Source organism: Passer domesticus, chromosome 1, assembly GCF_036417665.1.
Source record: "Passer domesticus isolate bPasDom1 chromosome 1, bPasDom1.hap1, whole genome shotgun sequence".
In the NCBI taxonomy this organism is placed as follows: Eukaryota; Metazoa; Chordata; class Aves; order Passeriformes; family Passeridae; genus Passer; species Passer domesticus.
In genome coordinates, this window is record NC_087474.1 from 30,330,394 (window position 1) to 30,356,694 (window position 26,301).

The 26,301-nt window shown below is 38.1% G+C and overlaps 1 protein-coding gene and 1 long non-coding RNA gene across 12 annotated transcripts in view; one reads left to right on the plus strand and one right to left on the minus strand.

Moving 5' to 3' along the window:
- ABCB5 (ATP binding cassette subfamily B member 5) overlaps positions 1 to 26,301 on the plus strand; it is a 76,642-nt gene that overhangs the window by 30,961 nt on the left and 19,380 nt on the right. For 4 of the 11 annotated variants that reach the window (XM_064411858.1, XM_064411852.1, XM_064411914.1 and 1 more), the window contains 13 exons: positions 12,127 to 12,219; positions 13,253 to 13,340; positions 13,474 to 13,522; positions 14,352 to 14,496; positions 14,937 to 15,003; positions 15,221 to 15,412; positions 16,543 to 16,714; positions 17,695 to 17,819; positions 20,193 to 20,367; positions 20,661 to 20,774; positions 21,647 to 21,757; positions 24,078 to 24,203; positions 25,477 to 25,680. In XM_064411858.1, coding sequence (XP_064267928.1) covers positions 12,171 to 12,219; positions 13,253 to 13,340; positions 13,474 to 13,522; positions 14,352 to 14,496; positions 14,937 to 15,003; positions 15,221 to 15,412; positions 16,543 to 16,714; positions 17,695 to 17,819; positions 20,193 to 20,367; positions 20,661 to 20,774; positions 21,647 to 21,757; positions 24,078 to 24,203; positions 25,477 to 25,680 — 1,617 coding nt within the window. In that variant the 5' untranslated portion in view covers positions 12,127 to 12,170. Of the gene's footprint in view, positions 1 to 7,616; positions 7,639 to 11,279; positions 11,486 to 11,565; positions 11,813 to 12,126; positions 12,220 to 13,252; positions 13,341 to 13,473; positions 13,523 to 14,351; positions 14,497 to 14,936; positions 15,004 to 15,220; positions 15,413 to 16,542; positions 16,715 to 17,694; positions 17,820 to 20,192; positions 20,368 to 20,660; positions 20,775 to 21,646; positions 21,758 to 24,077; positions 24,204 to 25,476; positions 25,681 to 26,301 lie in introns of those variants that run through there. The other 7 variants (XM_064411888.1, XM_064411863.1, XM_064411867.1 and 4 more) reach the window with 7 other exon arrangements.
- On the minus strand, positions 1,313 to 2,744 carry LOC135287381 (uncharacterized). The gene is made up of 3 exons (XR_010351082.1): positions 2,655 to 2,744; positions 2,061 to 2,165; positions 1,313 to 1,365 (listed from the first exon to the last, which is right to left on the minus strand). It is a non-coding gene; the product is annotated as an uncharacterized LOC135287381 (long non-coding RNA).

Here is a 26,301-nt window from a genome sequence, read left to right on the forward strand (position 1 = left end):
TCTGACCAAAATCCACAGGAAGTGATTCCTTCTTCAAAAAGTGACAACTATGAGGAAATAACCTGTACACTATTCAACACCACAGAAATATTGAATTTTTCATGACAGCATCATTTTAGAAACATTTAATGGATTCTCACTCCTACAATTCACCTGTATGGAATTTTACATCATGCCTTGTACTGTCCCTGTGATACTTAGAAAGAAAGCAAAGAAAAGCAAGATATACCACTGTCCATGACTCTGCTCCATGAATAACTCTTTCTTGGCAGTTACAGTGGAAATATTATACTATATTGTTGTAGATAAATTTCATTATTTTATTTCTTGTATTAAATCTACCTTAATGGGTAGGATAAGTCTTGATTGTAATAGTGCAGTCATTCAATGAGGATATGTTATTGAAAACAGCAAATTTTATCCAAAAAGAGTAACATTTCTGGAGTATTATAAAAGAGGCCATCAAAGCAGGAAATTTAATATATTTTTTTAACTGTATATTTAGCTAATCTCTTTTCACGTCTATGACCATTCTCACAACAAGCCACATGACTTTTCTGCATGTAAATACTCAAATCACTAAATGCAAGTTCATAATATTTACCAACACCACAAGTCTCTTTCAATGTTGTTGGCTACTTTAAACTCGCATTATTTTCAAAACATGTGCTGGCACGTAAAATGAAAATCATCAGAAGGAAACCCCTATAAGCACAGCTTTTTATAATGGAAGGTTTAACCAAGTCAGATGTTCTTTCTTTTCTGAAAGAGTGAACCTTCTGTACTGAGTCTCAGACAGCAAGAGACACAGTTATCCTAAGATCAACTTAATTTTTTGCTCTCCAAGAGAATGACAACTAAGACTATTGTGATTCCTCCAGAGTAACATATCAAGGGAATGGTAGAGCAGACTGGATTGTGGACTTTATTTATTTAAACAAAAAAAACATGCTTATTGAATGTTTTGACCATCCTGAACCATCACCTTTCCAGGCTTTCCCTTGGGAAAAATGTGTTAACACTTGCAAAAACACAGGGTTCCTGACTTCTATTCTCCAAGGGACATGGTTCCCACCTTCAGACACATCACTTCAGATATCTGCTTGTAGAGATGTCCTACTCCCAGAGCCACACTTGTGACCCACATCCAGCAGAGCAGCAATTTAAATGTTGTGCATCCCACAGAATGCTGAGCTTCTGGTAGATAAGAGCTTCTTGCCCTCACTCTTGATTGGTTTTGGCACTTCAGTAATTTTTGGCTCTTTCTTGTTCCATGGTTGTACTTTTATGTGCTTTTGGTAAGGGAGGGATTATTTCCTGTTGGATTCTGGTTAAGGCTATGACAGATTATTCTGGGGTCTTTGGCTGGAAAAGACATAATAATAGTTTTCTTGATTAAAAAATATATAAATCTTTAAGATGTCAGCAGAAATAGCTGGGTTCTGAGCTTATTAATCTTTATCACATGCATAGCTAGGGCAACATTGCAGAATATTGTATTCTATGGCATTACAGTACAAATGCCTTGGAGGTGTAAAAGTGCTGAATGTTCAGATTGTGTCTTCTTATTGGTAATAGGATAGCATCCAATACAAACAGAAAAAAAAAATCAAATCCTTTTACAGTGTTACTGGCTGAAAGTTCCTCGTGATTGCTCTCTTGGACATATGGTAAGAATTTACTTGCAATTCATTAAGAGCTTTTCTGAATGACTTTAAAAAGAAAGACACAGTGCATATTGACTTCAGGGATATCTGGTAGTGGGTAGTGGCTGCTGCTGTGATCTTCTAATTATTTCCATAAGTATCAGTTCATCAGAATATTACAACTGGGTCATAGTGAATGACACAGATTGTTATAAGGAGGAACAAGAAGAAAAAGGGGTTTTTTTGTTGGTTTTTTTTTTTTTTTTGTTTACCTAAACAAATTTGTATTCCTAAATAAATTAAAGCAATGCTTGAGTAGCAACAATATTAAAACTGAATTAGCTATTGCTAATTTGAAAAGGCTAACCATTTCCTGAATCTTTGAGAGCTATTCAGGCCTGTTCTTGTACATACCTTGGATGCATCGAATTCTACTTTAAAGGAAATATCTTTCATCAGACCTTTTTGTCAGCCATGCTAATTTTGGTCCAACCAGAAGTTCTTTAGAGTTCTTGTAGTCTGTTTAGAAAGCGGTACAACAGAAGGAAAGTTTAGTGAGATCCCAGGCATGACTGTGCAGTGATGCATACAAAAATGTACACTTACATAACTAGTTTAATATTGCAAACACATTTAGAGCTAAAAGTTCAGCCCTGCATGAAAACAGTAGAGGGTCCTGATCTAGAGTTTACATCACAATAGGAATCAGGATCTGTATCTCACTAGCTCCTTTAGTTGCCTGAGGACTCCTCAGTCCAGGTAAAGGGCTTCCTTCACTTTTGGGAGTGTAAATTTTTAAAGATTACACTGGACAAGACGTACTCCTAAACCCTGCTCACCTGTCAGCTGAAGGACTGCATCAGGAACTTATGGGAAGCAGATGTAGTTTTAGACCCCAGTTTGCAGAATATGCAAATAACCAAGGTCAGTGAATACTGTCACTTCTCAAAGTGGAAGGGGGAGGAAGTAGAGAAGGGAGATTGTAGTGATACTTGAGAAACTACCTACTCAAAAGCGAAGGAAATTTAGAAAATGACAGCATCATCCTTTTAAACAGTGGAGTTTGACTAAGGCAGCTTTGGGACACTGAGTTCTCACTCTGCCTCTCACCACAATGTTGCCTACATCTACCTACACACAATATCTACCTACGCCACAGACAGGTGTGATACTTTGTTCCTCCCCTCAGCCCTGCCAGTCTTGTTACCTCTGAACCAGAAATCAGTGCCATCCTAGCCAGCATCAAAACTAGCCACCAGACACTGCAGTCTGAAATGCAGGAACCATCAGCTGGCAGGAATCCTACTGCTTTTTTCTGAAATGCCAAAACATTTTTCCTCAGAAGAGAATGCAGCCAAGTACAAGTGAATGGTCTGTCATGGAAAAAACCTAACTACCCCAAGGCAAAACAATATTGTGACCACATAACACAACTTTATGAGCAGAAACTGTAACTTCTCTAATCTGAGAGATTTATGCCAAGTTTATAAGTAGGGTAATCAACCAAACTAATTCTGGTGATCAGTTGTAATTTGCATGCAAGTAGTACAAGGCAGATGCCTTCAGAAATTTTCCCCATCTCCTCTGTTCTGAGAAAATTTCTTATTACTTCTAGGATGCTTTTCCTATTCATGTGCTCAGGGACCATATATCTTAGAGGTGACTATGAGATGTAAAACCAGGGGATAGCTGACATTTTCAACATCTGAAGCATGCCAAAAAAATGGGAACTTTTAAACTTTTAAAAGAAAAATGTGGGTTTGAAATGAGGGAAATGGTGATACCAGCTGCACAGGCAGGTGCTGTGTCTCTCAGAAGAGGGGACAGCTAGGGTGCAGAGCTGGGTGAGGGAGCAGATAGGAAAAACCGTGATTTAGGAAAAACTATGCTCCCAAACTTCAGGACCAGCTCAATGCAGAGACAGGCACTCTCTCAGTCAGGACATGTCCATATATGTTATTAAAATATGAAACCCACAGTCATTTGTCTTAAGAGTTTTATTTTATGTAGGGTTAAATGTTTTGTGTTTGTCTTCATCACTTTTTTCCTGCCTCTGCATTTTAGCTTTCTTTTTCCTAGATTAAATAGTATCAGTGGAAAGTCACTCTCTGCACACATCTTTAGAAAATTTTTTAAAACCTTAATTTTTATTATGGCCTGTCCTGACAAGGGAAAGATTCAGTGAGGTGCTCATGAGTCATTAAGAGCATGCTCAGAGAGAAGAGATGTTTACGTTGATTCTTTTAAATGAAAATTACCATGTTCACTGACCCTTGGGAGCATATAAACATTTAATCAGAACATCGTCCAGTAGAAAACACATGGTACATGTATGAATAACACCCATTTAATTCAGTCATGCTATTTAAATTATATATTTGTACAAAACGCTGTTTTATTGGAGGGTGAGACGGTAAAGTAAAAGAGAGAAGTCCTTGCCCTCAAGATTTGGCATTATGCTGAGAAATACAAATATTTAAAAGAAAATAATTGTCATTTGGTAATTCCCTTTGAGAGTCTGAGACTAAAAAGTGAACTTTCTCTGTGCTGCTCACATCCTGCCCAGCACTATGCAGCACATTCAAAATGTTGTTCAGTTCAAGACAGGAGCTTGGCTGGTGACATCCTTGTGGTAAAGACATCTGATATTTTCTTCTCATTTTTGTATTATGAACTTTTGATAATTCACTGTCACCTAACTTTTTGATGTGAGATGGTGTAGAGTGCTTGAATAAGACCTTTCAGACCCAGAAAGATTTCATTTCACACAGCTTTGTTCATTCTGGGGTTTATATTCATGAAACACTATGAAATTGTACCAGTGAAAAAATTGTATCAGGAATTATGTCTGCACTGCTGACAGGATATCCCTTACCTTCAGAAGAGGTCCATGGACTTCATGGTTTTATCCATTTTGCTCAGAAATAGTCCCTCTGGAAGGCCACACTTCTATGGAATACCACTTAGCCTGAGTTTCCTTGGCATCTTGGCAGTGATGTTTTATGGAAAGAAAAAGCACAGAGAAGCAATTTTGTTGGCCAAAGCTAAGGATATACATTGCATTCTCTAGAATGTATCATGTGTGTGCAGAAACGAAGCCACAAGGACAATATTCCAGGATGGCAAAAGATGAAAAGAATAAAAAGTGTTCTATAGAAATAAGCTCTTGGGAGTAAACTCAGAAATAAATATTCACAAAACCAAACCCCACTTTCCATCTGAAAGTGAAATAACTGATGCACTCCAAAAAGAAGACTGAAAATTTGTATTACTTTCAATGGGCCATGTCAATGACCCTCCCCAGGGTACAGACTGGGTTGTGAAGTCCCTGCCATTTGTCCACTTTCTAATCTGTCACCAGTGAGACCTTCAACAAAACTGTTGCCAGCTGTTTCATAGACTCAGTTTATTGCTAAACTCATGTCTTTAATCACAATGCAAATTGTTTGTGATTAAACCACTTTCATTTTGTTTTACCCTTCATTATGGAGAAAATGGAGCTGATGAAGACCTCAGACCATTTCATCTTTTCCCAATCTTCAAGGCAAAATAATCTATACTATTTTTTTTTTCTCATAGACAAAATAGCTTGACTTTAAAAGAAAAAGAAACACCAAAATAAATAAATCAAAAGTCTAGACACCAAGAGTTCCATCTGTTATATGGCTCAGCGCATTTTTAAATTTTTTTCTTTCTTATTGTAATTCAGTAACACAGTAGATATGGAAGACACTGGATTATACTGGTTTTGCAATAGTCTTTCAGATTTTTCTAGAATTGATTGCATATTTTCCACTATATGAAACCCAGTTCCATCTGTCTTGCCTCAAGTGTCATATCTTTCATATGCCTTCAGTTTCATTTTCTTCCTTAATTTCTATCACTCACATCTGTCTTGAAACAACCAAAATTAGACACAGCACTCCAGCTCAGGACTTGACAGTACTACACAGAGAAAAGATTACTCCATATGTTTTACATGTGACTCTTCTGTTCTTTTGAGAAGTTTGTTTTTTTTCATCCCAGTTTGACAGCATTGGCTTCTATTCAGCTTTCCTTCCAGTACATCTCCCAGATGCTATTTTGTAGAAAAGCTTCCTGTAAAGTCCTTCCCATCTTCTGCTTATTGATAGATTATTCCTATACAAGAATCTCATGCTTCTGCATGAAATGTTCTCTTATTTGTGTTTCAAGTTCATAACAAGTTTCTATTAATTACTGACTCTTTTTACCCTTTTTGAACTTAGGCAGCCTTTCCATCAGTAACAATAATCCTATTGAGTAAAAAATAATCTTATATTCAAGCTTTCATTTATTCTGTTATTATTAATTTCCTTTTCTCTAAACATGAACTACTATTCTTTAACTACTACTAATACTAATGAACTACAGAATATCACCATCTCTTTTATGGAAATCTCCTTCTTTGATCTCATTCCATTTCTCAGGATGAAATGGAGAAATGCCCATCTTCAGTTACTTGTTTTAACTCTTGAAAGAAAATTCTGTTCTTGGAACTTTCCAAGAATTTAAGGGACTTTTTTTTTTACCTCTCATCTCCGTTGCCCACTTAATACTCCTGAACTGATAGCTCATTGCTCTGTCTTTCTCCTGGTACAGGATGGAAGGCCCTAGAATCAATCACCTGCTTACACAAGACAGTTCCTCCTCCCTTTCCCTTTCTTTCTTCCCTGTCTTTCAGAAATACGTGCATAACAACATCCAGTCCCCTCAACAATCTCTACAGATTTTTTCTGAACTTAAGTCACCATTTCCATAATGTATGAAATTTTCTTGCACAGAGTATACAAAGTTTTCAGCAGAGTGACTGCCTTCTTTGCTTGATATGATCTTACCTCTTATCCCACTCTATCACTTAGAAGGAAAAAAGAATTTAAAAATCTCTATTTTATAAAAAGCAATGAATCACACTGGCTTGACTGTCTTGTTAAGGCAAGAGGAATTATAGTAATCCTTCCAAATTCCTCACACTTATCACTTAAGTGTCACCTAAAACAGACCTAAAAACTTCACAGGTGAGATAAATTTCCTTGTTTTTATTCTTTGAGAGAATGTGTACTAGACAACTTGCAAAACTATTTCAGCATTAATGAATTCTTACAAGTTGTTCTGTTTATATACTGTTATAAATAAATAGCTATCTTTGATGTTAATGTTTAGTTAAAAGAATCAGATGTGTTCCTTCTCCCCAGTTTCTGGGAAACCACAAATAATCGTTTTGCTTGGTTACAGCATTAGGACTTTTGGATAACATAGCTCAGTTTTTCTCAGAAAGTTCAAGTGTTGGGACATAAAGATATTTCTATATCTGATTTTTCATTCTTCCAACATTCACCTCTGCCCAGACCTCCTCTTTTCATTGCATCAAATCTCCAACAGCTCTGCAGTTGCAAATGCGACAGCAGAATAACTGCAACATTGTTTCAGTTTGGAGAATTACAACATTTCACTGGCTGCTTCCTTTATTAAGCCTCTCCATTTATGCCCACCAAAATCCAGTCTCCTAATTCCAAGCACTGTGCCATGGCTACAGCTACTCCCAGTGATTACTAATAGTTTTAGTGTTGAGCTTCAGTACAGTACAAATGTCACTGTACTGTTGTGGATATGTGGGAGGGGATTAAAACTAATGGTCCCCAAACCCTACAATAACAATTTTCCATTTTCAGTCTGATTGCCAACAAATAAATGAGAAACCAGGACTTTCTTAACTTAAGGTGATTCTGACAAGTCCTCTCTGGCTGAATCTCAGGTCACATAAGCAAAAGTCACAAAGCAAAAAAAAACAAAGTGCAACTCAGTCTTTTATAGGTCCTGCCTGTGAATTACAAGCCAGCATGAAATATGAAGGTGACCAGCTGTAATTAAGGTAGTGGGTCAAATATTAGCCCTAACTTCCCACATGTGGTTTCTGAGTGCAGAGAGATGTCTTGCTGGTGTTCTTCTGGTCTGTTGGAGAAACCACAAAGTGGTAAGGAGCTATACTACCTGTATAATACAGTACACCTTCTTTGTACTTGACTGTCATTTTGAGGAAATGTTTCAGTAAAGCTGGGTGTCACCTGGTTTTGCACACCATGCATTGCATTCTTTTCAGGGTTAATGGTTTTCTTGGGGAAACAAGTCTTCATTTGCAGCTTGTGTAACAGGGTGTTTCTGGTAGGGTGTTTTCTTGTTTTTAATAATGTGCTTATGGATACTAGTGGGGTTTTTTTAAGTAGATGCATTTTCTAGTCTGTTATGGCTTGTGTTAATTGATTACATTTAATTGTCTTTAATGTTGCTCTTCCTATCAGTGACAATGTTTGGACAGATGAACCAAACACGTGGAGACATGGGTGTATATTGGCTATTTGAGATAGAATATTTTTCAGATGCATATGTCACCTTCCAAAGATAGAAAATATTTTTTGATAAAGAAAGAATAGTATTTCCTTTCAAAATTGAATTATGATATTTTTATCATAGTGTGTTCATCCCAAAATTACAAAGGCAAAATTGTAAACTACATTTTCTTGTGTTGCTCCTCTCCTTTCTATTGATGGGAGTCTTCTCTGTTTTATATGCATGTTTTATTCCAGAATTTTTGCTTCTGAAAAAATATCAGAATATACTGATTTATTTTTCACTTAAGCATAGAGTAGTTAGCTGCAGCTAGACTACAAGCTCATGTTTCTCAGTCGGTTTGATGGGGAATATTTTTCCAGGAGACCATTTTTATTCCTTCTTTTTTAATTTTCTATTTAATATCTTTGTTTAGCTTGGGTGGGTTTTTCCCCCTTTGAAGATGCTCATTAACTTGCATAGAGCATATAATCCCTTCAAAAGGAAGAAATGGGGAGAGGAGAGAGAGAAAAGGAAACAAATTCCTGCTCAACACCCTGTGATTCTTTTTTCTGCATGATCAGTTCTTTGCTCTTCTCCCACACCCTTTTTGGACCAACTTTTCTATGCAGGGGAACTCAGCTCTTTCTTGCCAGGCCTGTGGAGTGCAGAGCAATGGATCTGAATTGTGATTGTAACAAATTCGTTGTTACTGAGTGTGAATAACTAATAATGAAGCTTTGAAAAGTGAGTGTCTGTGTTTTGGAGGTATTAAACACTCCCTAGCTGACTGTGATGCTGACTACCATCTGTAGTATTGCATAGCTCTGAAATAGAGTCCTAGTAACCTTTTGGATTCATCCTAACTCCATTCATCTATTTTGCTATCTGTGCGCTCTCAGTCACATACCAGGAGTTTGCTTTCCAGGTGGGATGTCCCTCTGTCTAAAATTTTACATGCCAAGATATTTTCTTCTGAAAATAATAGTTTATGACTGGTTTAAACAAAAAACTGAGATGTGGTAAGGAGATGCTCTCACTCTCGTTGAGGTAAGAGCAAAACTTATTACCTTTGGTGAAGGAAATACTCTATAAAATTGTGAAGCCTGAGACTGGGACAGCAAAGTAATTTCACCTTGGTGTTTCTGTCTCTTGCAATAATCTGTAAATTCATATTCTTCATGGCAGCAGAAGCTAAAGGCCTTCTTAATTTTTTTACGCAGAGAAGAGATGTGTATATGCATAATGCAGGCTTAAAACTGAGCAATTGAATCACAGAACCTTTTAGGTGTGAAAAGACCTAAAGACCTCTAAAATCATTGAGTTGGACTATTAACCCATCAATGTCAAGTCCACCACAAAACCATGTTCCTAAGTGCCACAGCTGCACACATCTTAAATGCCTTCAGGGATGGTGACAAAACATCTTCCCTGGGCAGCCTATTCCAAAGCTTGACAACATTGGTGAAGATCTTTTTTTATAATATCCAAACTAAACTCCTCTGGTACAACTGAAGGCCACTTCCTCATCCTGTCACTTGTTATTCGGGAAAAGAGGCAGATGCACACCTTGCCACAACCTCCTTTCAGGTGGTTGTGGAGAAAGACAAGGCTCCTCTTCACTTCCTTTTCTCCAGGCTATTATAAATTACATATATATATACATATACATACAATCAATAGAAAATATAAATAAGTAATATAAATCCTAGGTAATGCTAATGAGATAAGAAAATACAGAAACAGCCATAGGTCTGACATGCAGGAGTTTGACTCTGCCTGAACACACACGGTTCCAGTGGGCAGGAGACAATAATAGTCAATAATGCATTTTCTTCTGAGGTTCTTTCAGAGCATCGTGACCAATGAATGTAACACAAACATAATCTGAATACTGAGTGGGAGGTGGACAAGAGAAGCTTCAATTAGGCCAAGTCTTGAACTTGTTACTTGAGAAAAATTTCAGCCAAGTAACTAGTTTAAATAGCTGGGAGTCTTCTCTGGGATACTGGCATTTGGTGGATGGAAGAACAACTAGGAGTTTATATATCAAACCCTGGAGGCATTACTGAAAGGAAATTATCTATATTATAATATGTACAAGTGGGAGAGATGAAGAACTGTTATTTTTTTAAGCTTGTGCAGAAAACCTGATTTGTTTACCTGATTTCTTCGGAAGGGAGAAAAAAAGTCAACAATAAAACCAACCACCACCCTGTCAAGAAACAGTCTTATTTCTGAAAAAAAAAAAAAATAAAAAAAAAAATAAAAAAAAAATTGTGGGGAAAAGGTGAGAGAACCAATGATCCAAACATGTTGCTTAGTTTCTCTAAAAACAATTTTGAATTTAGCTGGCTTCAGTTATCATGTAATTTAGAAGTGGAACAGAAAAGCCTTTATTTAATAACAATTCTTCATTGAAATTCACCAGCATATCTTCAGTCTTACTTGAAATTCTCCAAGTACAGTGATACAATTTCCCAAATGTGACAGGAGCTTGCAGATAACTTTCCCAAATCCGAATGTTTCCCTCAACAAGAAAATCCCCAAATTCCCCTTCATCTCCACCTAGCAGCTGAGTTTTCTAGATTTAAATTCATCAAGTTTTAGTAATGGCTGTGTCCAGTTCTGGGTTTCTCAGCATAAGAGAGACATAGAGCTTCTGGAGCAGGTCCAGTATAAGGCTGTGAGGATGATGAGGGTGCTGAGGCACCTCCTTTATGAGGAAAAGCTGAGGGAGCTGGTCCTGTTTAGCCTGAGAGGGATCTCATCGATGCCTGTGAGTATCCGGTGCCAAGAGGACAGAGCATCTCTTCCCAGCGATGCCAGGCAATAGGGCAAAGGCAGCAAGCAGAAAATGGAACACGGTAAGTTCCACATGTGGAAGAACTTCTGCATTGTGCAGGGGACCAAGCACTCTAACAGGTTTCCCAGAGAGGCTGTGGAGCTCTCCTTTGTTGGGAATAGTCAAAATGTATCTGTACCAATCAATCCTAAGTCATGTGCTCTAGATGACTCCACTGGAGCAGGGAGGTTGGGCCGGATGACATCCAGTGTTCCCCTTCTAAGAGTAACGATTCTGTGAGAGTCAGGATGGAAGCAGTGCTCTGTCAAGGGGCTGGTGGGCTCTCCGTGCGCGCTTTGCAGGCTCGGACACCCTGGGGCTGCTTCTGAAAGGCGTCAGAGGGCAGGAGCCGGCCGGCACCCCTCTGCAGGCCCCTTATCCTGGGCGGCTCTGCCCGGCTGCGGCGCTGACCTTCATCTGCAAGGCGAGCCGAGAGCGGCTCTGCCCGGCTGCGGCCCCGACCTTCTCCGCCAGCCGAGCCGGGCGGGCGGGCGGTGCCGCCGCTATAAAGCCCGAAGCGGGCGCTGCCGACCCGCCCGCCGGGAGCGCGCCGCCGGGGCCGCAGCCAGCCACGCGTGCGGGGTCTGCGCGGGCTGTGCAGGTGAGCCGACATAACGAGAGGGGGAGAGCGCAGGCAGAAATCCAACAGGTGTTTGTTGTTGTTTTTTTGAGATTTTTTTTTTCTTTTTTCTCTTTATTTGAGGTTGATTAGGCATTTTCTTATTAATGTTGTTTCAGGCTCCATCAGATTCATGTGCGGCTTTTTGCTAGGGATTTTGTTGTTGTTGTTTTTTTTTTTTTTTTAACCAGTATATTTGATAGTTCAAGAAGAAAAGCTTCGGGAGAATAAGAGCATCTAGTTATTTACTGCCTCTAAATGCATCCTACTAGCACCACATGGCATAACAAGTGCATGTCTTATCGTTGTACTTGTGACCGTGTTACGGCTGTTCGTTTAGTTCTAACCAAGCATAAGGTAATGAGGGAAATAATCTCTTCTGTAATAGATTGTTTACAGTAACATTTATATTAATGATTTCAGGACTTATCATAAAACACTACTGAAACAAGCTACTGACTTAAGTCACCTAGTAATACTGTGCACTGTTCTTAATATCTCATTAATAGTGCTTATTTTTTCATGCTGTTACTTGTTTTGTTTTTTTAGTCTTTCTATTTAAGTAGAATAATATTGAGACAAAAATGTGATGAATCGTGGAAAATCCCACACATATGAAGTCTTTAAATATTTACTAAATCAAAGTGTTTTGTTGGGGGGGCTTATTGCAGGTTCTAATTGATGTGACTCTCATAAGCACACAACAAAAAGAACAATGAAGGACTATTCTGCAAATTCCACAGAAGAGAACCTCTCCGATCCTGGTAAGAAGGAACACCATACATGTGTTTGAAGAATCTGTTCCACAGATTTGAACCTAAAGTATGTTGTAAAGCTCTTCTGATTGCCACAGTGATTTTGTAGGCAATAACATGATGAGTTTCCTATGAATGAGTGAATTGAAGCCACACCTATAAAATATTTTTTGTTTGAATCATTCCGTCAAGTTCAACAAAATTGATTTCATTTGTAAAACTGTTCAGCAGGGTCTTAGCCTGGGCATGAAAATTCTCCTGAGGGAAGCTGGAAGAATGTTATTCCTTTCAAACTGTTGTTTCAAACAGCCATTATAGTCTAACTAACCTTAAAACAGTAGGTAAAAAATTCTATTCATTGTGAGTCAGCAGCAAAAGTTAAGGTAAATGTAAATTGGGAGTGGCTGGTATGGGGAGCACTTTGTCTGCTTTTGTTTTACAGCTGGCTCCCCACTGTACTCATCTGTTTCTTTATAATTTCTTTATGTCTTATTTTATGCATTTAGAACTATAAGCTTCCTGGGTAGGCTTATGCTTTTATCTGACTTGCTGAAGCTCCCACCCAGCACAAAGGAAGTGGGACATGCAACAGCTACTGCTATTGAATAGTGAAGATGGTTATTAGCATCAAGGACATGATACTTTAGTTAACTGCCATCTATTCTGTGTTACCTGCAGCAATTATAACCTTTACTATAAGCAATTCCACTCTTTTTGTGAGAACTTCTCCTAATTTGCATTGAGTTGTGTAGGTATTTGAAGGAAGAATTAACTTTCTTTTTCTTTTAGTCTTTGATAATCTTTCCACATGAATATATTGTCATTATAAAAATGAAGTTGTTTCCATCTCAGAAATGGACATGGAAGCTTTTTCTGGGAATAAAGATGAACTGAAGAGAAAAATTCACCAGGCTCTTTCTCAAAAATTCCTCTCAAGAACATGAGAAAAACTAATTTTTAAATGCAAAATCAGCACTGAAAGACACAAGAAGGTAGTACAATAGATGGATTGTTATGCTAAAAAAGTCTTTTTATTTCACAGAATCTGGAAGCAAGGGGTGTGATGATCCTTCTTTCCAGCATGAAGAACATGTAGAACAAATCGATCAGTTAGAGCCCAAGAAGGAAATGTAGGTATTTTTTAAACTTAAAGTTAACTGGGTGTATGGGGATGTCAGAGGGGCAAGGGATGGAGGAGAAGAGCTTAACATAAGTTTGCTAAAAAAATCCCTCATCTTAATTAGTATTTGTACTCTGCTCTAGGAAGGAAGATGAGAAGCCAGAGAAACGAATGGTTGGCGTTTTTGAATTGGTTAGTGTCCCGTCTGATGGTCTGCTTTATACTTTCTTTTCTTTATTTGACATTGTAAGTTTTTTATGAATGACAGTTCATAGGCAACCAAAAATTGGAGAAGAAACCTGAGGGCTGCTGATTTCAGAGCTGCTCTCTGAGAACCAGTGATAACAGATTTGTGGCAGTTGTCTATAAGACAGCTATTCCCAAACAAAAATAGCTCTTGCATGTTGACTTGATTACTCTGAAACAAGAAAAGTTTTATTCTTCTCTGGTTTATTCCATGTGTATTTGCACTTTATGAGGTGCTTAGGACAGTCAGCCATAAAATGCTCTGATTTCAGATTAACCATATCCTCGGATATCTATAGCAGTTTGAATTCACACCCTTCTTCAAACAAAACAGCTTCAGGGGTAGACAAGTCTTAAGATACAATCTGTCTTTGCTGAAAACATTTTCTGCTGGTAGGTATAAGCCAGGTGCTGGTCAATAACTCACTCTTGTTTACATAGTAGAGGCATTATCTTAGTAAATATGTAACTCCCTGGAACACAAAATACAATATATTCTACAAAGGTCATCATCACTTGCAAGCATGTAGGTTTTTTTTCCAGACTGAGAATCTGTGTCCTGCCAGTGTTCTCTTAGCAGCCTGGGTACTAATTTAAAGATGTGTTGCACTACTGCAAAATCCTTGTGTGCTGAGTTTACCTTCAGCAGGAGTGCTGCTGCTTAGCATATATGGAGGGAGCATGTTCTGCAAGTCAGCTGTACTGTAACAAATGCATGAACTGTCAGGTGTAATGTCACTTCTTTCTCTTTTTTTTCTTTCTAATGCTTACATAGTTTCGCTATGCTGATGGGGTGGATGTCCTGTTGATGATAGTTGGTTTGGTTGCAGCGGCTGCAAATGGTACTGGAATGCCACTTATGATCATTATCTTTGGAGAGATGACAAACAGCTTTGTGCTAAGTGGCGTGCAATCCAATGGTAAAAAGTTTAAATTAAATTTCTCTACATATTGGCTGTGCTTTGCTACTGAGGCTAAGATTCATTTTCCCCCTAGACTATACACTGGTAAGTATCTAAGGAAGCATATTATGAGCAACACTCATCCTGCTGGAAATAACCCAGTCATTTCAATCCATCTTTAATGACTAGACCAAGGCAAAACCAAAGCATCAGATGTGCACTTTATGAATGACTTTGACTTTGTTGAGATAGTAGGGAGTACGATCAAACTCAGTTATCGCTAATTGCTTAAAAAGAAATGTGTATTTGCCAAATAATTTTGTATTTAAGTTTGTATTGCAAGACCCCCCCTGCAAAATACAAAACATTCCCAAACTTGAAAACCCCATATTGCCATGAATGAATTCCTCTATGTAGCATTTCCATTAATATTCCTCTTTTTTATTTCCTCTTCACAGGTATTTCAGCAAACAATTCCAGCTCCCCATCAGATACAGGTGTGGATATAGAAGCTGAAATGACAAAGTAAGGGTCTGTAGTTATCCTGTTAATAATGTATTGGAGGGTTTTCTTTTACTGTGGTATCTGTTTGAGCAGAAGCCATTTTTGCCTTCCCAATAATGCATCACAAGCTTCAGAATTTACTTTGGTGTGATTTATGAAGACTAGTTGCTGCTCTGTGTGTATAACTTCTCTCATGGGTTACAGTGGGATCACATGGGCTTTTGTTCCCTTATCCCAGGTTTGCTTACTACTACGTGGCAATTGGCTTTGCTGTGTTGATCCTGAGCATCATCCAAGTGTGGACATTTTTGGTTGCTGCTACAAGGCAAACCGCAAGGATCCGGCAGAAGTTCTTTTTTGCAGTGCTCCATCAGGAGATGGCTTGGTTTGATACTACCCAGATAGGAACACTGAACACCAGACTGACAGAGTGAGGGCTCTGTTTTGGTTGGGTTTTTTTTATACACATACACACATCACCAAGCATGGCACCTAAAAAAAAACCTGACATTTATCTCAGCAGAATAGCCTATAGACCGTTAAAAAAAAAAAAACAGAACAAAAAAATCTACCAAACATAAAATGCGAACTATTACAGCTCAAAGTGAGAAACTCCTTATCCTTTTCAGCTTCATTTGTGCAGTTTGTGATATGTGCATTGTACACTGGCTTTCTGACGTCTATGAAGTACAAGTTCAGCCACTGTTAAACAAACAGTTCTGCTGTCTCCACCTAGTTTATAAACACCAAAAACTGGCACTTAATTGAATGGAAATGAGCCTGTACTTCAGGCTCATGCTTGTACAAATGTGGCTTGTATCTCAGGCAGTAGTCTATCTAGTCAGTTAAAGCCTTTGGAGCTGTTCCATAAACTTAAATAGATTTAGGGGTGAGGACTGTAATGCCCCTTTTGTGCGACAGGATTATATTTGTGAACACTATTTTTTTTTAATATTTTTTCTGGATTTTATAGTAGCTTTGGACACAGATTTGTCCTGAAAAGTGTATGAGAAGCTTAATTGAAACCACTCTCAACTCTAACATCTGTGTGTTCTGGGAAGAGAAAATAGGGACGAAAATTTGTAATAAAAATTGAGGTTATTCCAAATCATGGTATGATAGAATGGAGTTAGCTCTTCATCTCAGTCAGTAGCCAAAAATTACAAGCATAAAATGCATCAGAGAGCTGAGCAGAAGAAATCATTTAGAGATGGTCAAGCTGGGTGAGGAGGCTGCTTGATTCCTTACTTATATTGCTCCATTTGGACACCAGATGAGAAAACTAGGTCATTGGTGACCTAGTGACATGGCACAGAAACAGCAGAGAATGTTGTGAATGCAGAAAATGAATCTTTAAAAACAGGAGATTTCTGCTGTGTTTTGGCTACAGAAGAGCCTAATGGTACAGTTCAGTAGCTGTGGTTAGAAATTTTCTTTTGCCAGTTAGGAAATGGCAAAGCTCCTGACATGAGGCCACACAGCAAGAAAAGGGAGGGGGGGAGAGTTAAAATGAGTGTCATTCTAAACTAACAAATCTTTTTTGATGATTGTTATTTAAAGTGACATCAACACCATCCGTGGAGGCATCGGAGACAAGATCAGTATATTTCTGCAGTTTTTTTCCACATTTGTGTCAGGGCTTATTATAGGATTCATCTACGGGTGGAAGCTGACCCTGGTGGTTATGTCAGTGAGCCCACTTCTTGCTGCATCAGCAGCAGTTTGGTCAACTGTAAGTGTGTGGGGATTTTTAAACAAAGAAACCAAAAAAACCTTACAATTCTTATGCACAGAAAAGGGGTAGAGAATGGGAGAAACCTAATGTGGTTTCTAAGCTGGGAGGTTGGCCCCACTCTTAATTTGATTTCTACTCCTCCTGCAGCCTTTCTCTGGGTTCCCAAGCACACTCTTGTAAGTTGTGTTCCTTCTGTCTGCATATCCTGTCCTCATGCCATGCTTCATGAGGATAATCTATGTCAGAGCATCTTTCTGGCACAGCAGTTTCCTCATGGCAAGCACTGGGGAAGGCTTTTCTTTTCCCTCCTAGCACAACTACCTTTCCATCTGCACATGTATGTGCCACATGTCTTGCAAATAATTTACCAAGTTTCATGCAGTGTAGAGAATAAATCTATACAGCTTTGCAGATACATACAGCTGCTGAAAACTGAAGTGACATAAATCAGTGAAATGGCTGGAGAGGTTTCCCTTTCAGATAGGAAAACTTTCCCCTTATGCACTGTTTAGCCACATTAATGTGTATGGCTCATACTCCTGAGTGGCTATTTGTATGATTTTATGGGCTTTTTCCTACCTGAAGCATTACAAATAAGCTTTAAAAAGTATGTTAGAGGCTGTAATGTGATTTTCTTGCTTACTTCAATATCTGCTGGTGCTCTAGTGTCTGAACACCTCAGAAAGTCAGCCCAGCTATGGCACTCCCTCCTTCACTCTTCCCAGTGTAGTTTGTAGGCTTGGGAAGAAAGAGGATCCGTCAGGAAGCTCACCTGATCTTTGTGTAGTCTTTGGTTGTAATGAGGAGACAATGATAAATTGAACTATATTTGAGGGAAATTCAGAGTATGGGGAGGAGCTGACCCTCTTGTTGCTAAAGTCTGATCCTGTGCACCTTGTGTGATTGTTATTATTCACCAAGACAGTGCGAGTATTCCTTCAGTAGGCTGCAATAACAGCTGTTTTCCAACTTTTCAGCTCTTGGCATCCCTTACTGCTAAAGAGCTGTCTGCTTATGCTAAAGCAGGAGCTGTGGCAGAAGAAATTTTGACAGCAATCAGGACTGTTGTGGCTTTCAATGGACAGCAAAAGGCATTAGAGAAGTAAGTTTTTTAATTAATTATTATATTTAAAATATGGCAAGGACATTTACTTGTGAATTTGTTTTGTGAGGATTTTTTTTTTGGAGGGGGAGAGGGATGAGATGCTCCTTTGTGTCATTTTGTCTTTCTGTAAGTCGACAAATCAGCTGAAAATGAAGGTGTGCAAATAGACCTAGTCAGTGAATACAGATTACTTGGTGCTATCACTGCAGCAGAGGTCAAAATTTCTCCTTAGATTGAGAACTGGAGTTGAACTGAATGTGAAAGTGGTGAGAAGGTTACATTTACCCATGAGTTAGATGCAGCAAAGCATGCAGTCAGTTGCTTATCTTCTAGAGCATTTGTGCTACTGCTCTGATCTTTGATTACTGAGCTTATTTTTAAACTACACTGGATAACAGCCTTGGGTAAAAACACATTACTGGCTTTTACAACGATTTGCAAACAGCATGTGTAGTTGCCCAGTGTTTGCCCTAGTCATACATACAAGGTGAAATGATTGTGGCTGGCCACAAACTTTTTGACATGCATATCAAATAACTCAACAAGCATAAGCAATAAATTTTTTATACCAATACAAATTTACACAAATAAAAAATCACTGATTCCATGCAGTTGGGAAAGGCAAAGCAGATGACCTTATCCATATGGCCCATGAAACTCTTCTATCTTTTTCAACTCATGTTTGCCTTTGTTCTTGTGCAGAATTTTTAAGATGGTGTCAACGCTAGTTTAGGATCCTACAGACTGTTCCTGTATTTGTTTCCAGGGACTGAGCTCTGACTATCTTATAGCCCTGTCTTCTGCTTCCTGGAATTTGGTTTTAAGATGCAACAGTATTTGGACTGTTCCTGTTTGCACAGAAAAGGCAAAAAAAGCCCTATGATGACCCAGATAAGTTGCCCCCTGCCCTTCTCCCCATATTCTGCAATTACCTATGTCTGAAAACTAAATGACAGGAGCTGTCAATATTCATTCAAAGTACTTTGTCTAAAGACAAAATAACTGATACCTGAGTCAAGTAAGTTTTTATGATTGACCAGACAGCTTCTTCTACAGTTTTACTTCCATTTAATCTAAAAACCCCAAACAAACATAGTGGCTCCCCTAGGAACATCTACTAGGGACAAACTCCTACCAGGGAGTGCATTTTTCAGATAGTGGATTGTGACTCCTACACAGCTCTTGAATGCTGACCTCAAAGTTAGGAAAAGCATCCTTTCACTGCACAGTGCTCCCACTGACAGCAAAAGTTTACTCTTGCAAGGGAACTTCAGTTACTTTTAGTTTCTGGCAGTGAAACTTGACTTTTCCTCAGTATTTGAGTGATGACCTGTATTTATCACACTGCTTAAATGCAGTACCCATTTCCCTGCTGACTCAAACTTAGGGCCTGGTTTTAAGCGCACAATCAAGTCAAAATATTTCAATATGTTTGACTAACAAATACAACACTAGTGGCATCTTAGAAATTTACATGAATAAAATTAATGCAGTTTTTTTTGTTGTTGTTGTTTTTTTTTGGTTTTTTTTAAGATTGCTTCCCAGCTGAATGAATTGCATGTCTTCCTATGATGGGGTTGTACTTTATTGAAAAGAGTGCAAGAGTACTATATTGGGAAAAGAGTGCAAGCTACTAACCATGTTGATTACAGCTAGAAAGTTATACTATTCCTAGGTTACAGTTTGCATAAAGAGCTTGAGTAAATGAAAGCTATTTCCTGAAAACTATTGTTGAGTGAATGAATTTGAACCATCGTTCGCAAAAATAATTCTCTAGTTGAACTTTTTAGTCTCTATACTGATCTTCTGTGTCCACTGGTTATATATGTTAATCAGTAAACTGACCTGAGGGAAAAATACTTGACATCCTAAAATGGCCAGTAAGAGAACAACTTTGCATTCAGAGGGTTCAGTTATCTCATTTATCTCCTTCCTTATTGCCTGGGGTTTTTGGAGGATTTTTTTTTCTTTTTGCTTGTTTTAAAAGTGGACAACTAACTTCTACCTTTGTGATAAAAAATGCTGCTAAAACCTTTTCAAGGTTTCTTTGGGATTAATGGAAACAATGAGTTCAAGGGTGTTATTGTGTCTTCCATTGTGATAACAAAGTTGTGATGCTTAATTGTTTTCTGAATGTCTTTAATAACAGTATGCCAATTTTGTTGGCATATATCAGAGCAGATTTATTCAAATTAATTACCTCCCTAATAGTCCTCTGTAAAAAAAAAAAAAATCAAACTTGTATTCTCTTTGAGATTTTAATTGTTTTTCTTACATAAATCCTGCTAATTAAGGAAAGGACAGTAGAAAGTATTAACCAGAATGGCATGTAGTACCTGTCAAATTAATGGTTTCCTTACTCACTTTCAGATATGATGCTAACTTAGAGATGGCTAAACGTGTTGGAATGAAAAAATCCATTACCACTAACACATGTCTAGGTCTTTCACAATTTTTTATCTTTGGATCCTATGCCCTTGCATTTTGGTACGGGACCAAGCTCACTGCTGAGGATCCACATTATGACATCGGCCGTGTGTTAATTGTAAGTACAGCAGTGCAGTTTTGAAAAATGTTCTGTATCTTCAGGGGAAGTTATTTAAGTGGTGTCTCTTTTTTCTGCCACTTGCCTGCTAAATTAGCTGTTAGAGACTCATTTAGTACAAAACAACTGAATAGTATTCATCTTGCCTAGCTTTTAATAAAACAAGTTCGATTGCCTTGGACTCTATTTGTAAGGTGGGATGAATAACCTAGAGCTGGTGCTTAAGTCTTTCTAGTGCCGATGCAGGCATTAATATAATTATTAATTGCAGTGCTCCTCTCCATCTCCCACAGGTGTTCTTCTCTGTGCTTGTCGGAGCTTTCTCCCTGGGCCAGGCAGCTCCTAACCTGGAGAGTATGGCCAATGCACGTGGGGCTGCCTATGAAGTATATAAGATTATCAATAAGGTAAACATCTAACTATATAGAATAGAAGCCTTTCAAACAATTTAGCTTCCACTCCTTCTGCTTTTTATTACTTTTTTCGCTTGAGAAATGTAACAAAAGTGCTCTAAAGCCCCAAATCATCAACTCTATAGATGTTTACTACAGAAACCCATAATATTTTCATTGATCTAAAAAAAACCAGCCTCTTTCTTACAGTGACAGCTGGAAAACCTGATTTGTGTGTCTGAGATATATGGTTGAGGTTTTTCTCTAATATTAGACTTTCAGCACCAGAGGCAAAGTAGCATTGCACTATACTAGTTTTTAAAAATGCATGTATGCACAAATTCAGCTGAGATAGGGTTTATTGGGGAGGGAGAATTGGTGAAGAGGGATTAATATCACTACTGAAAGTTATAACAATAATAATTTGTAATGCTGATGTTGTTATAAAAAAGGTTTTCCATATCATTATCTTGATTTTGCTGTGCTATGCAGCAATTGCATATCTATGTATATAAAATATTTTAAAGTAGGAATCAAAAGTTCATGGAGAAATGGCTATATCATTCTTTATGATGTGAGTATAAAACCCTCCCATACAGATTACTGAGACCCATGTTTTGGTTGCAAGAGAATGCAGTTAAGTTCTGCAATTATAGATTTTCTGCTATAGATTTTGTTGCTTTTGAAAATGCACTATATTTTTCAAGCAGAATTCACAATTTGATGCTCCCCCATATTCAGCATTCTGCAGGTAAAATGCAGCAGTTCTTCAATTATGTACTGCAGTATAAACCAGTATCTGAGAAAGTAAAGAACAATGCATGTAGCAGAAATAACAGTTCCAAAAGTGAAATAACCACCAATTTATTTTACAAACCTCTTTCCAGAAACGGCTCATAGACAGCAGTTCTAAGGAAGGTTACAAGCCAGAAAAACTCATAGGAGAAATTGAATTCAGAAACATCCATTTCAGTTACCCTTCCAGACCTGATGTTAAAGTAAGTGTTCTGTTTAGACTACTAAACTTATTCAACTTCTGTCCATGTTTTTTGTCTAATTTTGTTCTTGAATGTGAGACGCAGTCCTGTTTTGGCTGATGGGACATAATTTCCCCCCCCAGTGATGCACAAAGACAAAGCTCTAGATCTACTGTCACTGTGTCTCATTCTCTTCTGCAGGACAAACCTAATAGGTGTTGCTCCTAGTCTGAATTTCTATGAAAAAGAGTTTTGATAAATCAAATAAGATTTTTCAAAATCTTTCATTAAGGTTTCCAGACTTAAAGTAGTTAAACCAGAAAATTACTTTTTTCTAGTTTCTTTGCTCTTTGGAGTTATGACATCCCATTTTAAAAATTATCAGAGATATAATTTCAATGCATTGATAATGTATTTTTGTGAATATATCATCCTAAATGTACACTTGGAAGTAAAACATTGTTTTGGGAATATGTTAAAATTGCTGTTCAAGAAACTGTTGTGCCTGTTCTTTGCTAGTTCAGTTTCCATTAGTGACCTGTGTACATCATGTCATGGTGATTACTTTTGTAGTGACACAGCTGGTTTGACCTCTCTGCCATATTTGTTTACAATCTTTTAAACACCTTGATCAAGGTGAAAGGAAAAGGAATTTGCTGCTGTTGTTTCTTCCTTGGTGAAGAACAAGGTGGAAATAGAGATTTCAAATGTCAACAATTAAAAGCTTGACATGCTGATTTAGTGGTGAGCATGGGAATGTTTATACCTCTCTGGCTGTTTTTTCAGGTGGGTTTTCCCAACTCAGTCATCTGAAGCCTGTCCCATTGTGCATCAAATCTGTTTCCAGGACACTGGAATATCTGGAGGGCAGATTCAAAGCTGGGCTTTCTCCTTAACTGAATTTTGTACAATGCATCTTCTATACCTCTTGGCTCAGAAATCTAAGGGGACAGAGCAGAGTCTTCATCCTTCTTCCTAAAAATCCTATTCAGGCTGCTGAGATATGTTGTGGGTCAGCACACCAAATGGGAGGGAAATAGGAAATCTTTCTCATCCTTCCCAAATCTGAGTCAGCAGCTCTCCCTACTAAGAACATCAATGTTATTTAGTAGAGCCCAAGGAATCACCAAAACTGTGCAGAAGTTACTCACAATCTCATAAGCAGTTGATCTTCCCTGTCAAACCAAATCAAAGAGATCTAAGGAGTACAGTTACTATTAGTTTAATCTTGGCAATAAATTGCCTGATGAAAGAGATTTAGAACTAGCCTAGTGTGCAGTAGTAGTTCTTTTCATCTGGAAATATTGTGGTATATAGAATGAAGTTTATTCTTGATAATGCAGGCACCAGGATATCAGCTTCCTGAGGATATAAAACTGGAGGGATGTAATACAGGGAGAGGAGAGGAATATTGCAGCTATTTTAATCTCTCATTGCAAAAACATGTGTAGGCAAACTTATAAATCAGCATGGTATAAACAAGAAGAGTTCCCATAGCAGCCAAATATTTTGGCAACTACACAGCATTACTTGTAATGACATGGACATCTTTTGAGGTAAAATGTTCTCTAAATGTGAAAATAGCAAAAATTATATCATTAACTGCAGCTACTCCCCAGGTTGCTGAGGCTGTTAACAATAAGGAATGGGATTTATTAAGGGCTTCCCAGCAATTACTTCGTCAAAAATAGCCATTTATATTTTAAAAATAGAAAAAAGCAGGCTTGGTTTTCAGTGATACCTTTTAGCACCTGAAAGTAATTTTCTGATTCATGATTATTATGCTCTGGAAAATGGAGGACAGCAGGATAATTTAAGACCCCAAGCATGCTACCAGATCACACAAACCAGAGAAAATTAGCTATGAAGTTCAGAGTAGTGTGGCTGTGTCTATATTAGTTTGAGTGTGCTGGGGAATTTTCCCAGGCAATGGAATGCAATGGTCTATGCAAGGGAACTCTTAAAATGTTTCTTGGCATGAACTTGGCCTGTTCCAGTTATCAATCTTCTCAAAAAATTCCCAGGCTTGTTTTGGTAACCAGAAGGATCTAGGGGCCATTGCCAAAAGGCAGGTTGCATGCAGCCATCCTGTTTCAAAGGCTAATACATTTCACAAGCATAGGTGAAGACTTTTTCCTATCAGTGCTCCAGGATATTCCCAGGTATAATTATTATATTATTGTTGCCAATAATACAATACAATTATACAATTATATTAATATTGCCATACCTTCAAACTGCGGCCCTCGCTGATAGCAACGGCTACACTTTCCTTGACAGACTGTTCTCTAATCAAACCTGTTAAACTAAGATATATATTTTTTTTTTCATTTATTCCCAGATACTCAAAGGTCTAAACTTGAAAGTTCAAACTGGGAAGACCATTGCTTTAGTTGGTGCCAGTGGCTGTGGAAAAAGCACTACTGTTCAGCTGCTGCAGAGATTCTATGATCCTGACCAGGGAGAAGTGAGTTTCTGCAAAAGTATTGTCAAAACTCAGAGCTATTAGGACATGCATGAGTTTCCCATATTGACTGAACCTTGTTTTCTATTTTGACTGAATTTCACCATATGCCTGTATAGTTCATATTTCCACAATTTAAATTTCAAATTAACTGTCTTCTCTTGTTGGCTTGACTTCATTATTCTGCTCCTTCTTACAGTGCTACATCACAAATAGCAAATGCCACAAGTCTTTGAGTAGAATTGCAAGTTCTGAATTTAAAATAATTATCAACTGTTCATTTTTTAAATTCCCTAAACATTTTTAGGCAAAGCATAATCCAACAGAGTCCTGCTGTATATTGCTTCCTTTTCATTGAATGTAAGCTAATACCTGGAGAGAGTTTTCCTATTTTAAACGGTTGATTTCTTGGCTTGTTTTTCACTATCCTCTAACCCACAGCAGAAGTTTCCATCATTACGCATTGTATGTGTTTTACCACTAAACACTAACTCTAGTTAGTAAATGGTAAATACTTCCTACATGAAATTTCCAAAGGAAAAAAAAATGAGATAAATGAAACAATGTGTTTTTAAAAAAAATTGCTTTTTATTCTTGATATTTGAAGGATGCTACTTAATAGTTGCTACTGCTAGTTGAAAGTAGGTAAAAATTTCAAATGTGAAAATCTTGAACTATCAGTGTATAAGGTATCAAGGCAACAGTTTTCAACACAGTTGTTTCTTAAACTTAGTTTTCCTGTGGCTGTTCATTCCTGCCCCCATGCCTCATTTTGCTCTGTCAATGCCAATGTTCATAAGACCACACTGCAAATTACCTAGGTTAAAAATAACTTTCCCTTTCCTTTTAGTCAACTTGAACTCTCTTTGATCTGGTGTTAAGCACAGCCACAGAGGTAATTGTGTATCCTTAACTGTGAGAACATAAAACTGGCATAGGGGAACAATGTAAATCATGTAAAAATTGTGCAAGTGTGTGTAAAATTCTTAAGCCAACTCAGACACAATGGTTATTGGGGGATAACAAATGGCGTGGGGGCGGGGGGGGAAGCCCCTGATGTCTTCTCTGTTTATGCTGCTCATCATAATTTTCCATCTTGTGCAATGAATGGAAAAACTGCAGTTGTAGCTTCTCCCCCAACATGGCTCTCTATTAAAGAAATTATTTTTTTTCTTGACCTTCTGGCTGATACTTCATTCATGTAAGAGTACTTAATTACTTTATTATGAACAGCGTGCATTTGCTCGGCTTCTTTAACAGGTTCTTTTCCTCTTAGATTACCTTAGATGGTCGGGACATTCGGACCCTTAATACAAAGTGGCTACGAGAGAACATTGGCATTGTGAGCCAAGAGCCTGTTTTGTTTGCAACCACAATAGCTGAGAACATTCGCTATGGCAGAGAGGACATTTCTGATGCTGAAATTGAGCAAGCAGCTAAGGAAGCCAATGCTTTTGACTTTATATCTAGACTGCCTGATGTAAGTTCATGAACTTATTTTGAGAGTAAGAACAAAAGGTCCATTTAGGTTGGTGTCCTGTTTCTGAGAGGCAGAGCATGGGAGTCGAAGTCATATCGCAGCTTCTCAAAATATACTTATTGCCTCCAGCAGCTTTCAGTTTAGAAAGTTTTTCAACTAGATATTGTGCCTTTTGTTGCTCTCAAAGGACTTGTCCTGGAGTCTGGGAAAAAATGTCAGTGCCTTAACTCAGGAGAAAGGAAGCTTCACAGCTGTATTGCCATCCCTACCCATCTCATGAGGCATAGAAGAGTTGGCTTCTGAAAAGAATGACCAAAAATCCAAAGCCCTTTGTCAGGAGCTGTCTGTACGTTGACAGGAAATCGAGGGGGGAGTGGGTGGATGTAAATAAATATGCCCTGGAGTAAATAAGTATGCCCTTTAAGCAACTACAAGGCTCTTCCTCTGCCTGAGATTCACAGCTTTAAGCCCTCTCTTAGATGCCTTACTCCTTTCAGGATGGGGGTGAGAAGCAAGGTCAAGCATTCTAAACACATCCTTATAAATGGATAATATGTCCTTGTCTCTGCTCCTGAAGTTAAATGTGGGAAAAGTGCCCACCTGGGATTTGATTTCAAATCC